Source organism: Salvelinus fontinalis, chromosome 3 (genome assembly GCF_029448725.1).
Source record: "Salvelinus fontinalis isolate EN_2023a chromosome 3, ASM2944872v1, whole genome shotgun sequence".
Lineage (NCBI taxonomy): Eukaryota > Metazoa > Chordata > Actinopteri > Salmoniformes > Salmonidae > Salvelinus > Salvelinus fontinalis.
This window is the reverse complement of record NC_074667.1, coordinates 17,917,693-17,932,632: the sequence shown is the minus strand read 5'-3', so window position 1 is coordinate 17,932,632 and position 14,940 is coordinate 17,917,693. Positions and strand designations below refer to the sequence as shown.

At 41.0% G+C, this 14,940-nt stretch overlaps 1 protein-coding gene across 22 annotated transcripts in view; it reads left to right on the top strand.

Annotated features, from left to right (window-relative positions):
* The first annotated feature begins 442 nt into the window (after positions 1–442).
* The window catches only part of LOC129840290 (receptor-type tyrosine-protein phosphatase T-like), a 448,617-nt gene continuing 434,119 nt past the window's right edge, over positions 443–14,940 (top strand). For 4 of the 22 annotated variants that reach the window (XM_055908125.1, XM_055908135.1, XM_055908116.1 and 1 more), the window contains exon 1: positions 452–1,152. In XM_055908125.1, coding sequence (XP_055764100.1) covers positions 1,077–1,152 — 76 coding nt within the window. In that variant the 5' untranslated portion in view covers positions 452–1,076. Of the gene's footprint in view, positions 1,153–14,940 lie in introns of all 22 variants that reach the window. The other 18 variants (XM_055908183.1, XM_055908166.1, XM_055908190.1 and 15 more) reach the window with 7 other exon arrangements.

Sequence of the window (14,940 nt, the reverse complement as noted above, 5' to 3'; positions counted from 1 at the left end):
TATTCGGGATACTCAAGTATTTTGTTTTTGAGTTGATTCATGTAAACGTCATATCCCGTTTACAATAGTCTGAATAATTTATTGTTGTTTTTCGAGGTCTGCGCAGGCTCAGTTTTGCATAATATAACCTTTAATGTTCAGATGGGAAGAGTAGCCTGTAGTTGGAATAGTAACACGTCTGGACACTGACTGGCTTCACATGTACTCTATTATAATACAATATTAACTCCTGCAGAATTAAACGTTTTTTGCAGTAAAATTAGACACCAAATATTAATTGTGTTGCAGGAGCGGGGAAATATGATTTATTTTTTTCATCTTGAGAAAATGAGAATGCGCGCTTGTGGTCTAGCCTACACACGTAAATGTTTTCAGCGACATAAAAGCTGACAGTATTTTACTTTCATCCACAAAAAAAAAATGGATCCAAGACGAACTGAAATACTATCAGAAACATGTGATGCCGCGTTCAGGTCGGAAACTCAGTACCTCGGAGTTAATCTTTCAACAACTATTAAGCAAGTGAGATTTCTTTTGCGTTTCCAACATGGTGTGAATGCGGCATGAGTGTCAGCACTGCCATAGGAATAACTCACACGGCCCCACCACAGCATAATATAACATTCACGTCATGTCGGAAAATCTGAAATGTCCAATTTGCTTAGGCTACTCGTTGTAGAAAGCTGAAACCCCAGTTTCCCATTTGGGAAGTATCAGAATCAACCAATAGGAAGCAATACTCAAATAACACGTTCATTTTAACTCGGAGGTCCGAGTTCCCGACATGACATTAACACGGCATGCCTCCAACGCATAGATAGATAGAGGTTCAAACGTTGTGGTGGCGCGACAGGTGTAGGGACCCTGGGGACTCAGAATCGAGTGCCACTCTCCTCGAGATTATCTCAACTCCTTTTGCCATCAATTACTGATTGAAGCCAAACAATCAAACCGGGATTGCTGTCTACTGCTTTACAGTACTCCCTCACTGCATTACCAATGCGAGGATACTGTCTGTGTACACAGTCAGCGAGTAAACGGACAGGAGGCGAGCATGTAAAATAGTCACTGCCAAAATGGACAAAGGGAACTACATCATTGCTTCGCTTCTTTTTCAACTGGTGGACTTAATATGCGGACAATTATTTCCAGGTAAGTTTATTCTTGTTTCTAGGAATTGCTCAGAAGACTCTAGGCTACTTTCATCTCAGTAGAATGTGCTTTGGAGATGTCAATACACGGTGACGAAGGGACAGTGGACAGGTGCATGCCATAGGAGTTCATGCCGAGTCTCCAACTTTTATTTTCGAATAGGCTACTGTACATAATTGAATACGCATGCATGCACGCAAGCTCGAAACGCATACACGGACACACTGTCAAGATGCACGCCATTCGAGCACTTGTTACTCAACGCGCAATTTTGGGTGCTTTTGGGCAAGATTCTTTTGTGAATTATAAAACGTGATATTGACCATATCGACTAAATTGATCTGTATCGGTAATGCAGAGTCGGTGTGATACAAATAAGTATCTACCATTACGCAAAGCAGCGGTCAATTCGGAGTAGTTTATTGGATATCGTGATAATAAATAAATTAGGCCTACCTTAATCTTGCGTTACATTGATCATAACCTAATTGGACCAACTCGAATAAACTCTCTACTTTAAGAATAATTATAACATTTTACCACACAGTAATTAATATAGCCTACTTACTACGCGCATGTAGCCATGTACTGTACCTCCCATATTGATAGCGTACTCGCGATTCGAAATTCTTTTCATTGTAATAAGTGAGACAGATGCATTGCTACATTGTGGCAAAGGTTTTTGTGGAAAATGTGTTGTAGGTTGTATTTTAAACAATTTAACATTAGGCTACGGTAGTAGGACGAAATGTTAAAATAACTTGATACTACAGAACAGACTCTGCTGTCACAGTGCACCGTTTGGTTATTTTAGCTCGTAAAATGGAAAATATGCAAAAGTAGGCTTGTTGAATATTCGATAGGCATATTGAACAAAACCACGAAATCCACTGTTTAAAAAAATAAACGGAGAAAAAACAAAGCTAAATGAATGATCACGCAATTGGGGACCGTGGTTGAAATCCCTATGCCCTAAATACCTATTAATGAAATTAGCTTCTTTTTTTATGTATGTGGCACAATTATTATCACACTTTTTCAGTGCGATTGTTTTTCCTATTCCGTGCATGAGCAACGCTGCAAAAGTGTTCATGAGCCCAAGATGCTCTGTCTGCTGAGTTGTGCACCCGTAAGGTGGCGCTCTGGGCACATCAAATTATATTCCACTCACCCGCAAAGGATCATAAATGCGCGCAAGTGAACTGTCCAAACCAAAGATTGTTTTAAATCCGAGACCCTGGGCCAACGAACCATTTTCTTCAAAAAAATACGTCAATTTTATCTCTTATAGTTTATTTATCATGGGAATAGATGAGCACACTTATTGTATTGGGGTCCATATTATTTATTTCTGATTCATGATTCATGGATTTGGTGGTTCTAATGTAGGGTGAAATGGTTTGAAATCAGACTATAAATTATTGGACAAACTCATGGAAATATCTCATTTGTTGTTAGAAATGACTGTCATTGTAGTAATGTGCATTAGTTACAAAATGTTCATATATAATTTACAGTGGGCTCTAGTGTAAATCAGGATATTCTGCATAGATTGTATTACATTAAATAATACTTTTATGAATTGATAAATGTCATGTCAGTCATCTGCTTTTCAGCAACAGACCCAAATAATCCGAAAGACAGAAAACCAACACTATTTCAGTCCCCTGCATTTGTTGAACTTTATTCAAATTACCTCGACTAACCTGTACCCCTGCACATTGACTCGGTACCGGTACCCCCTGTATATAGCCTCGTTATTATGAAAATGTATTGTTATTTTAGTTTTTTTTGGTAACTATTTAACCAACTCTTTCTTGAACTGCATTGTTGTTGAAGGGCTTGTAAAGGGCTTGTAAACTACACCTGTTGTATTTGGTGCATGTGAGTAAAAATCTAATTTGATTCGTTTTTTTTATTTGAAATATTAATTAGTAGAGTCCATAAACTTAATTTTGACCATGCACATGTATCTCTCTCACAAAAGATTAACATCTGAATTTTCACTTTACATTTCCCTGGAAGTCATCATCCATGCAAGTGTTTTCTGTTTGATTTGCTTCCTTGTTCCAGTCTGTCACTCTGGCAGGGAAACAAGCCCCCCTCAGTCTGAATGAACAGCTTGAAAAGTATCTTTATTCCCCAGCTAATGGGGGTTGGCTTTTGCAAAACACCGTGTGTCAGTAAAATGTGAACATTTTCATGGCTGCATTCAGTGCCAGAGCTAAGAGAGAAAAGCTGAACTTGGGGAGGGACTTTACATTTGAGATAAATTAAAATATGAAACGTAATATTCTTTTTTTTTAAATGGACATCCATGGCCAATTTGAAATGTGTGTTAAGTGGATTGTCCCTGTTTCTCCATCCTACCTCAGTAGTTGTTTTCAGGATGCAGCTGGGCATAGCGGCTAGCCTCATACCCCTACTGTGTGCTATGCTTTACTGGCCATTAATTGTTTATTGTCCAGTGGACACTGGAGGTGGCAGATACTGGCTAGTGCTGCTATGTGTGTGCTCAAAAGGACCAAGTTACCATTTGTATTCAGTTATTAATTACATTTATTTGGCAAGAAGGCAAAATATGGAACAGTCATGTGTCATTTTCGTCTCCTCTCTGTTCTCTCTCTCCTTGAACTGACGACTGCCCTCTGCCCTGAGATGTCAAGCAGACATTTTCGAAAGGCAGGCTTTTATCAAATCCATGGTTTTGCATTTCCCCGTTTGAGTGCTGTTTGGAAATGGGAGTGTGGACTGGGAGGTCATCTTTATTGGATGAATGGGCTGTGTATGGAGTGGATAGTACCACTTGGAGGTACACTGAGACAAGGTGGATTTAAAGTGAGTTTAATTTCAATTATAGTTTATTTGTTTTACAGTGCATGTATGAACAAGAGAAGGGGCATTTCAACACTGATGCTGGAAAGTCAGTTGGCCGCTGTTTGAAATTACGATCACTTTAAATCCATCTAGTCTCAGCGTACCTCCAATTGGTACTATCCACTCCATACACAGCCCATTCATTTACTATAATAGTTGTGTTTTCTAAGTTGTAAAATAATAGTGAAGACATCAAAACTATGAAATAACACATGGAATCATGTAGTAACCAAAAAAGTGTTAAACAAATCAAAATATATTTGAGATTCTTCAAAGTAGCCACCCTTTGATGACAGCTTTGTACACTCTTGGCATTGTCTCAACCAGCTTCACCTGGAATGCTTTTTCAAAAGTCTTGAATGAGTTCCCACATTTGCTGAGCACTTGTTGGCTGCTTTTTTTTAACCTTTATTTAACTATGCAAGTCAGTTAAGAACAAATTCTTATTTACAATGACTGCCTACACTGGCCAAACCTGGACAACGCTGGGCCAATTCTGCGCCGCCCTATGGGACTCCCAATCACGGTCGGTTGTGATACAGCCTGGATTCGAACCAGGGTGTCTGTAGTGACGCCTCAAGCGCTGAGATGCGCCACTCGGGAGACCCTTTTCCTTCACTCTGCGTTCTAACTCATCCCAAACCATCTCAATTGGGTTGAGGTCGGGTGATTGTGGAGGCCAGGTCATCTGATGCAGCACTCCATCACACTCCTTCTTAGTCAAATAGCCCTTACACAGCCTAGAGGTGTGTTGGTCATTGTCCTGTTGAAAAACAAATTATAGTCCCACTAAGCGCAAACCAGATGGGATGATGTATTTCCTGCAGAATGCCTTGGTAGTGTGCTTTGAATTGTAAAGGAATCACTGACAGTGTCACCAGCAAAGCACCTTCTCCTCCATGCTTCACGGTGGGAACCACACATGCAGAAATCATCCGTTCACCTACTCTGCGTCTCACAAAGACACGGCGGTTGGAACCAAAAATCTCAAATTTGGACTCATCAGACCAAAAGGACAGATTTCCACCGGTCTAATGTCCATTGCTCGTGTTTCTTGGCCCAAGCAAGTCTCTTTTTCTTATTGGTGTTCTTTAGTAGTGGTTTATTTGCAGTAATTTGAACATGAAGGCCTGATTCACGCAGTCTCCTCTGAACAGTAAATGTTAAGATGTGTCTGAAGCATTTATTTGGGTTGCAATTTGAGGCTGGTAACTCTAATGAACTTATCCTCTGCAACAAAGGTAACTCTGGGTCTTCCTTTCCTGTGGCAGTCCTCATGAGAGCCAGTTTCATCATAGTGCTTGATGGTTTTTGCGACTGCACTTGAAGAAACTTTCACATTTCTTGACATTTTCCGCATTGACTGACCTTCAAGTAATGATGGACTGTTTCTCTTTGCATATTTTAGCTGTTCTTGCCATAATATGGACTTGGTATTTTACCAACCCTACCTTGTCATAACAAGTTTGCTCAACAAAATAGCATTGAAGTAGATTCACAGTAAAATTAAGGCAACCAACTGCAATAGGATTGTGAGCTTGCTCAGCATTTGGGCACATAGCTGAACCAACATACAATTCAGCTTGAGAATTTCTTTGACCTTTTTTGCACATTTCCCAGAGTGCCTTGCATTTTGAGTGAATTGTAGTTACCGCCCATGACTGCATTTATTAGCGAGAGACATGGTTGTTGTATTCAATGGTTTCTAGTAGTGTAGGCTTCACCAAGTGAGTGTTTTATCTTTAAAATACATACATTACAAACTGTTTATTATAAGGCTGTTCTTTGAGGGCCTTGTTATACCCTAACAGTGGTCTGAAACTCCTGGTTTACAGGCCACATCAAGCCTGCTGGCTTGCAAAGTGATGTGTAATTCCTATTAGAATCCCGCAAGAAGTGAGGATATCCAACAATTGTAACTTTTAATCACCCGCAACCTGCATTCAGAATGACTACCGGGATAGGGAAGATTAATTATTGAAACTACCTAAATCAAGTAAACTGGAACAGCATCTCATTAACTGGTGCAATAAGTCCAACTACTAACAGATTGGAATTGTTTAGAAAAATGTGTTATTTATGTCTGTGTAGCATAAGATTAATCAACAAATAAAAGTACATGCACAAACACAGGTATTGAAACAAACAAACCTGAAAATCGTGATAATGATGGCTGTAGATTTGAGTTTTTTACACAAACATGAATTTGTAAACCACAGCTCACTTCGAGAATAATTTGTTGCGTAAACTGTAGATAAAATTATTGTCCTTTTGAAGTCCACTCAAAAAATAATGCTGATTTTAAGCAATTGGTTAAGTTAGAATACATTTTTTTTGAGCCAGCTTGATGGTGGACATGGATTCTTTTTTTTAATGTAAGAACAAATTCTTAATTACAATGACGGCTTACCCCGGCCAAACCCTAACAATGCTAGGCCAATTGTGCGCCGCCCTATAGGACTCCCAATCACGGCCGGTTCTGATACAGCCTGGAACTGAACAAAGGTCTGTAGTGACGCCTCTGGCACTGAGACGCAGTGTCTTAGGACGCTGCACCACTCAGGAGCCCTGATAAGACATGGGCATAAGTTTTGGCAAATCACATAAAGGCACTTGCCCTGGCCGATCTGTCTTTTTAAAAATATTGTTTAAATCTCCTACAAAGTTAACTTCTATTCATTTAAATGGGAAATGGTTGTTGTATGCAACCCACAGTGTTTCTTTCAGTGGCATTTGCTCCTTTGCCAAGGAAAGAGAACTTGGTTTTTCCACTGGATTTCTTTGCATACATTACACATGTCTCTCCTTTGTATACATCATCCAGCAGCAGCATACACTGCCTTTGCAAAGTATTCAACCCCCTTGAATTTTTCCATATTTTGTTTAAAATTGATTTGATTGTTTATTTTTGTCTGATGTACACAAAATACTGTGGAAGAAACACTTGTGTTAATGTCTCTGACACTGTGGGATATTGTGTGTAGATTAGTGACATTCTCAATTTAATCTATTTTAAATTCAGGCTATAGCACCACAAAATGTGGAAAAGTCAAGGAGGTTGAATACTTTCTGAAGGCACTGTAACACCTGCATTGTCACGTGAGACGGCAGTCACTCTGTATGCTGGAGAGGGCACCCGTTAGCCGAGTGCTGCCAGACTAATGGTTAATCCCAGGCTGATGCAGTGTCAGTCTCCAAGGTTCCTCTCACCCGCCCCTCCATTTTAGCGAAGGAGGACACACGCTGGCACAAAGTTTTTTTTTTTCTTCTTCCAGACAGTATTTTTTTTGGTTTGGTTGATATTTCGTCGTGGCTGAAGCCAAAGAGTAGGGGTGTTATTTAGGATTAGTATGAGATTTGATAGTTTTTTTTTAATTGAGCACCACTCTGTCCCTATACTTCCATCATTGTGTTTTATTTGACAGGTAGGCAAAACCGAATTTATTTTACTTTCAAGTATTGTGATCGAGGTAAAATTTAAGAGGATTAAATATTGTAATAGGTGGTAAATAATAATGTCCTCCAAACAAGAGATTGTGGCCAGCAATTCAACTGTAAATGCCCCAGCAATTCTAACTGGGGGTCAGTCAAGCACTGATGAGAGGGGAAACAACTACACCTCAAACTTCAGAGATGGGGGGAAAAATGCACTTCAAGTGGTGGAGAAATGAAACACCTGAGAGCACAAATGGGGTTGGGAGGCTGTCGGTGATTTTAATGGATTTCACACTCCGCATGCCTGCCATTTGGGCCTCAGGGAAAAAGGGAGAAAAAAAAGGTAAAAGGACAAAAACAGGAGCCTAATTATTCCCAATCAATCCATTAGAACCTGTCGGAAGCCTAATTGTTTCCTCCAACTCTCGTTATCATCTGGCCCCATGTTTTGCCGTGGCTGCAGCAGAACGGCGGGAGCACTTTTTGACAAGCTGTCTGTCACTCACTGGTTCTGTCTGTTTAGTATGCTCACCCAACTGGTCACGCTCTCTATTTTTTTTTTTTTTCAGTAGAGGAGAGCTGCATTTACCGTGTCAGTGGACAGAGCTGTATTTTCCAGCGGTCTGCTTATCTGCATGACTGTGTCAACCTAATCCGTTGCACTTATTCTATTTGCCTGACTAAATGACAGCTTAATACAGGGGCAGGCCTGCGCCTCTGAGGATGTTAAGGTACAAAACGCAGGAAGAATGTCTCTCTTCTCTTTTTCAATGACATACTTAAAAGTGAGTTCCTGCCTGAAAAACCTTGCTATGAAGCAGAGGGATGCCTGGTTTTTATTGCTGACTGAGGTAAAAACCATTGCCTGTATTCACAAAGCATCTCGGAGTAGGATTACTGAATGATTGAATATCAGTTTAGCCTTTTAAATCATAATGAAGTAAGAGGGGGGGGGGACCTGATCCTAGATCAGTACTCCTACTCTGGAACAACTCGTGATACGGGCCCTGACATTTTCTAGTCGCTTGAATTTCAAGGCACAAAGCATATATTAAGAAGAAATTATACCAAACGATTGAAATAATTGTCAACCATTTTTTTTGTGGATGAATTTCATCGCTGAAAACATGTATGAAGGACACTGGGTTCTTGTACAGTTAATTTATGCAGCTGATTCATGAAGTTCAGTAATGTTGTATGCTTAACTGAATAAAGATGACAAACTCCTATCTCAAACTCCTATTTACAGGAAGTGCCCCATTCTTGAGAGATTCATGAATGCACAGGGAGGAAATTGATCTGTTGTAATCTCACCTGGGAATTAGCAGAGCAGGTTGAGAGAGAAACGGTAATTTGCCCAAACAAATCTCTTGCCGATGTTTTTGTTTTAAGGCACAACCAATGACCATCGATCGTCTGACTGGCGAGGAGGTGACACACAATAATCTAGGAGAAAAACCTGAACACTTTCCCTCTTTTCTTATGTTCTATGCTTTCGCCCAACAGTAGGTGGACATGTTCTTATCAATGGATGGGAATCGGTATATTTCTCATGCTAAAGAAGCGTAACGTTATGACTGAGATAGCGGCCATGTATTATACGCATACAGCCCTTTCGTGGAGGGCGCCCTTGCGGACTGAATGGCAGCAATAACATTCGGAGATAAACCTCTAGCCATCAGATTGGCCCTCTCTGGGGCCAGGCTCATAGGAACCAAATCTCCAGCCTCGCATTCCAAACCGGTCTGTGTGTCTGGGTCAACAGGTCCCTGCATAACAGGAGTTGCCACGGGTCCCCATCTAAAAGGTGAATGATCTCCGCGAACCAAGGCTGAATGGGTCAACGGGGAGCCACAAGAATCAATGATAAGCCCTCCTGGCGCACCCTCTCCAACGTGGGCTTAATCAGAACCACTGGCGTAAACACTGAAAGAAAGGTCCGAATCCACTGGTGCAGCAGAGCGTCCGTTCTCACCTGTGGATGCTGGGGCTTCCAGCGAGGAGTGGATTTCATTAGCCTTTTCAGGCGTAATTGTAGATCCTTCAACCAAAGTCACGAGAGTATGACTCCCCCACAAAGTATTTTGTCTTATCAAGGCTACACAGAAATACCAAATCATCCCTAAAAAAAATAACTCCAGAGTGCTGTATCTAGCAATATATCAGTGACATCCATCTCATGCTATCATGCCACACTACATTGTCTTTCTGGAATTCTAATCGTAGAGGGAAACTAAGGTTGATGATTTGAAGACAATACTAATAATACACAGGAGGCCAATCTCCCTACAGCTTGGCTATGTCCCAAATTGACATTTTAGGCATTTAGCAGACACTCTTATTCAGAGCAACATACAGGAGCAATGGCGGTTAAGTGCCTTGCTCAAGGGCTCATTAACAGATTTTTCACCTCGTCGCTTCTGGGATTGAACCAGTGACTTTTCAGTTAATGTCCCAACGCTCCTAACTGCTAGGCTACCTGTCACCCAAATGGCACCCTACTCCCTACATAGACGCTCTGGTCAAAAACAGTGCACGATGAGCCCTGGTCAAAACTATTGCAACTATATAGGGAATAGTGTGGCATTTGGGAAGCAACCTTGAGTATGCAGTAGCAGAAACTCTTCTACTGTGTGAAATCAGAGGGGAGAGCGTAAGGGAGATGGAGGCAAGGGGGGGGGGGGGGTGGCAGGTTCAGGTTAGGTAGAAGGAAGAGTGTATGAGAGAGAGTGAGGAAAAAGAGAGAATGGCAAATGAGGATGATGGATAGACTGAAAGAGAGCGCTCCTTGGTGTAAACTCAAGAGGCCAGTATAAGGAAAGTCCCCTCGAGGCCATTGAGGAGAGGCAGGAACAAACATAATATTGTCTGGCACTATGGAAGCTCTACTCACTGTTTGCTCTCAAACAGGCGTCTTTCTTCGTGATGTTTACAAAGTGAGCCTTTTACTGCCAGGACCCATAGTACAGTAATCCAGCATTTGCCTCATCTTCTTTGACAATTATCTTTATTTCTCTTTCTCTGTCACACCCTTACTTCAACTAGCCCAACAATTTATCTTCAGCGATAATGGCATGAACCATCATTTTTCTAATTTCTCTCCCTCGCTCCACATCATAGCATTAAATGGATGGCGACAAAGAAGTAGAGAGCTTACTGTTAATTGGACAGAGGGAGGGAGAGAGTTAACGCAAATTCAGACTTGATTAATAGATAATTACTTCTGTCATCAACTGAAATGATTACCGGCAAATTGCACCGATGCCGCTCAGATTGGAAGTCTCAAATGAAAAGCTGCTGCATTGCCAGCCTTGTCTGCCTCTCTGTCAAACAGTTACCTCAGATTTAGATCTGTGGAGGGTAGCCATGGAAAAGTGCTCCTGATATAAGATTTGACAGGCATATTCGAATGAAACAAGCCTCTCCAGAAGTCGGCAAAGTGATAATAACAATCCAGCTCGGAGGAGGGAATTGGCCATTACGTTGGTGAAATGGGTGTCACAGCGCTCATTGCTGTTTGATCCCAGATGGTCAGAGGTGATCAATTCAAAGCGAGCGGCTCGGTCCACCTCCTGGCCTCATCCATCGCCACGAGATGACATTGTGTCATCGTGGGGTGCCCATTAAGAGATGCCCCTTTTCAAACCCTTTCTGTTACCTCTTGTCAGAAACTTTCTCTTCACTTGTTGGCTTCTGAAGAGTTGACAGGGCCATGGCAGAAGTAAATGGTCTGTTCTAGAAGCTTGTCTCGTGCAGTTGCTCTCCTTTTGCTTAGTCAGGTGTATCTTTTTAACCACCAGCGATTTACTCTTCGTTAAGGAGAGCGGTGCCATCCACGCTTTGGCTTAGGTATGGTTCAGTGGTGTATGACATTAAAGGTGCACACTAGTTCACACTGATCAGGGTGGATTTTTCACTAATGGACTTTCTGGACCATGTCAATCTCCCTTGAATGTGGTATTAGTTCGAGACGGCTGTTATAGGACCTAAGGCATTTTAATAAGACAGCCAGTCAACATTGTGCTGGCACTTCGGCGAACTAAATGGGATATGAGAAGAACAGTCTTCTCCCTTTTTTTAGGATTAAACAACCCCTAGAGTCAATTGACTCACATCCCCGTGTGACACACAGGTCATTTTTAACATTGAGTAGCTCCCTATGTGTTTATGATAGACTCACCGTGTCTTATAGTGGCTGCAGCTCAATCCCCTTTTAACTGATGTAACGTTTGTGCCTATTCCATAACATGGGGCTCGTTTAAGCAACCCTTTACTACACATGAGATGATCCAGACAAGAAAATGGCCACAAAATTGTCTGTAAAACCCGAACTGTGTGAGTTAAACTAATATGTCACCAATATTGAAAGGGGAGACACACAAACGCGACAATGTTGCTAGTTCTGCTCTACGACGCACTCTACGTCCTGAGGTAACCCAGTACTGGGCTGTAAAAATTGGAAAAAAAGTGCCAAATTACATGACGACATGGGTCTAAAAACAGTTTTTTTCCCTACGTATTCTTATCTCTGATATAGGACAGACACTTAACCTTGTTCCTTATCTTTAGGGAGACTTTCTGTTTTGCCATTTATGAACGTGTTATTCAATGTGTTTGTTTGGGCTATAGCAGTAAAGGCCAAATTCAATGTTTCATCAAATACTTAAAAAAATTTAAAATTAAAAATAAATACAAGGGTCCTAAAATTCCAAATCAAATGGCTAAATTATACCTTTTATGACAATCTTAAATCAATTCCATATGTTACCTTAGTAGATATTGTGATCTAAAGGCTAAGACCTACAGTTCTTTTAAATATTTTTTTTATATATAAAGACGGCCGCGAACAAATAGGAGGCGAATGTGAAAGTATTATATTGCATTTAAGTCAATGTTAGCCTGGCGGAATGAAAGCCGGCGATAATGAACTGACTGGGCTCCTTCAAGACCTGGGGCTTTGTCGGCGTGAGGAGTCTGGAATGGTAACAAGACCCCTCATGCATTTTCTCCCTCCAGAGAGACCATTAACCTTTCCCTCTCATTCACACACAGATCTCTCAGACACTTCCTCTACTGCCGATAGCCTCGCTTTGTTCCTTCAGGGGGAGATTAAAAGCCTCTTAATTGGTTAGGCTAATGGCAATTTGCCGGAGTGTACTAATGCCTGACACATTATTTAGTCCCTCGTGAAAAGGTCAGGCTTGGGCGCTCGTGTGCCCTGAGATATACTTCTACGCTAGAGTAAGACCCGGCCAGCCCTGTTGCTGAGTGAAAAAACAACAGTTGAAGTGTCTTTGAGGTTCTGCAGGACTGGGATAAAGGGGACTAAAGCGTTGTTGTTGACACTAAAGCAGGTGCAGGCTTTGGCTGGAGTTTTTTTCCCACTTGCTTCGTTTCATAAAGCCGTGAACACAAACGGGCGATAAGAGGCATAACTAATCATCGCTCTGCTCCAGTTTGGTGAGGCGTGATTTGATTAGGAGAGCCTGTGATCGTCCTCTCAAAGGTCAAATGACGCCCCAGTGTGTTGTACAGTCCTTGTGACACTCAGGCTGGGAAATAACAATCAACAATGGCAAGTACTATCATGGTCTGATCATATTACATAATATTTTCCACCAAATTCTTAAACTTTTAGAACACTGATTAAGTATTTAAGAAAATGACTTCTCATGCTATTCTATATATTCTCAGCATCTTATTGAAAGTATATGAATGATGGTTTGCATATGAACCCGGGTTCATACTTGTGTACAAACAGGTCCAATTGAACCTGCAAGTAAGCATATCCTGTACATACGACTAATAAAACTTGACATTTTATGTTAATGTTTCCGGTTATTTCAAACCTTTTTCTTTCATTCTTATGCAGACAGGTCTTGCCATGTTTGATATCCCACTTAAAATTGTACATTTATGTTGAGAGAAGTCTACCTCTGCCACTCAGAGTTCTTGATCCTACTGTGATGAGTGACAATTGGACTATTTTCACCTCCTTTTCATTGTCAGTGACTTCACACGCGACTGATGGCTATTAATGATACAAAACCATAGCACTATCATTTTAAGTCTAAGACCTCTGTGGCTCAAATTTGAAATATGCATTTTGATGTTTTTGTGTGAATGTGTAATGAACTACTGTACATCTATTCATTTAATTGCCAGTTATAGACTAATGCACAAAAGTTAAAACTCCATAAATAGGCAAGAGTGGGTATTTTGCCTTTATTAAGGACCCCCATTAGCTGCTGCCGAGGCAGGGACCTGGGGTCCAGCAACAATTTAAAAATATTATATTATATTTCATAACACTTTTCACAACATTGTGTTCCCTCAGGCCACTACTCTACTACCACATATCTACAATACAAAATCCGTGTGTGTGTGTGTAGAGTGCGTATCTTATCGTGTGTCTCTTCACAGTCCCCGCTATTCCATAAGGTGTAATTTATATATATTTTTTAAATCTGATTCTACTGCTTTCATCAGTTACCTGATGTGGAATAGAGTTCCATGTAGCCATGGCTCTATGTAGTACTGTGTGCCTCCCACAGTCTGTTCTTGACTTGGGGATTGTGAAAAGACCTTTGGTAGCATGTCTGTGGGGTATGCATGGGTGACTGCGCTGTGTGCTAGTAGTTTAAACAGACACCTCGGTGCATTCAACATGTCAACGCTACTTAAAAAAACAAGTAGTGATGAAGTCACTCTCCTCCACTTTGAGCCATGAGAGATTTACATGCATATTATTGTTAGCTCTCCATGTACATTTAAGGGCCAATTGTCCCTCTTTGTGGCACCTGACCACACAAATTAACAGTAGTCCAGGTGAGACGCAACTAGGGCCTGTAGGACCTGCCTTGTTGATAGTAGTGTTAAGACCGAGCAGCGCTTTATTATAGACTGACTTCTCCCCATTTTAGCTACTGTTGTGTCAACATGTTTTGACCATGACAGTTTACAATCCAGGGTTACTCCAAGTAGTTTAGTCACCTCAATTTCCACATGATTTAGTTGAGGTTTAGTTAATGATTTGTCCTAAATACAATGCTTTTAGTTTTAGAACTATTTAGGACTAACTTATTCCTTGCCACCCACTCTGAAACTAACCAACACTTTGAAGTGTTTCAGTCATTTCAGTTGCTGTAGTAGCTGATGTGTATAGTGTTGAGTTATCCGCATACATAGACATGTCATTAGTAAAGATTGAAAAAAGTAAGTTGCCTAGACAGCTGTCCTGGGGAATTCCTGATTTCTACCTGTATTATGTTGGAGAGGCTTCCATTAAATAATATCCTCTGTCTTCTTTTAGAAAGGTAACTCTTTATCCACAATATAGCAGAGGGTGTAAAGCCATAACACGCATGTTTTTCCCAGCAGCAGACTGATCGATAATGTCAACAGCTGCACTGAAGTCACACAAAACAGCCCCCACAATCTTTTTACCATCAATTTCTCTGTCAACCATCAGTCATT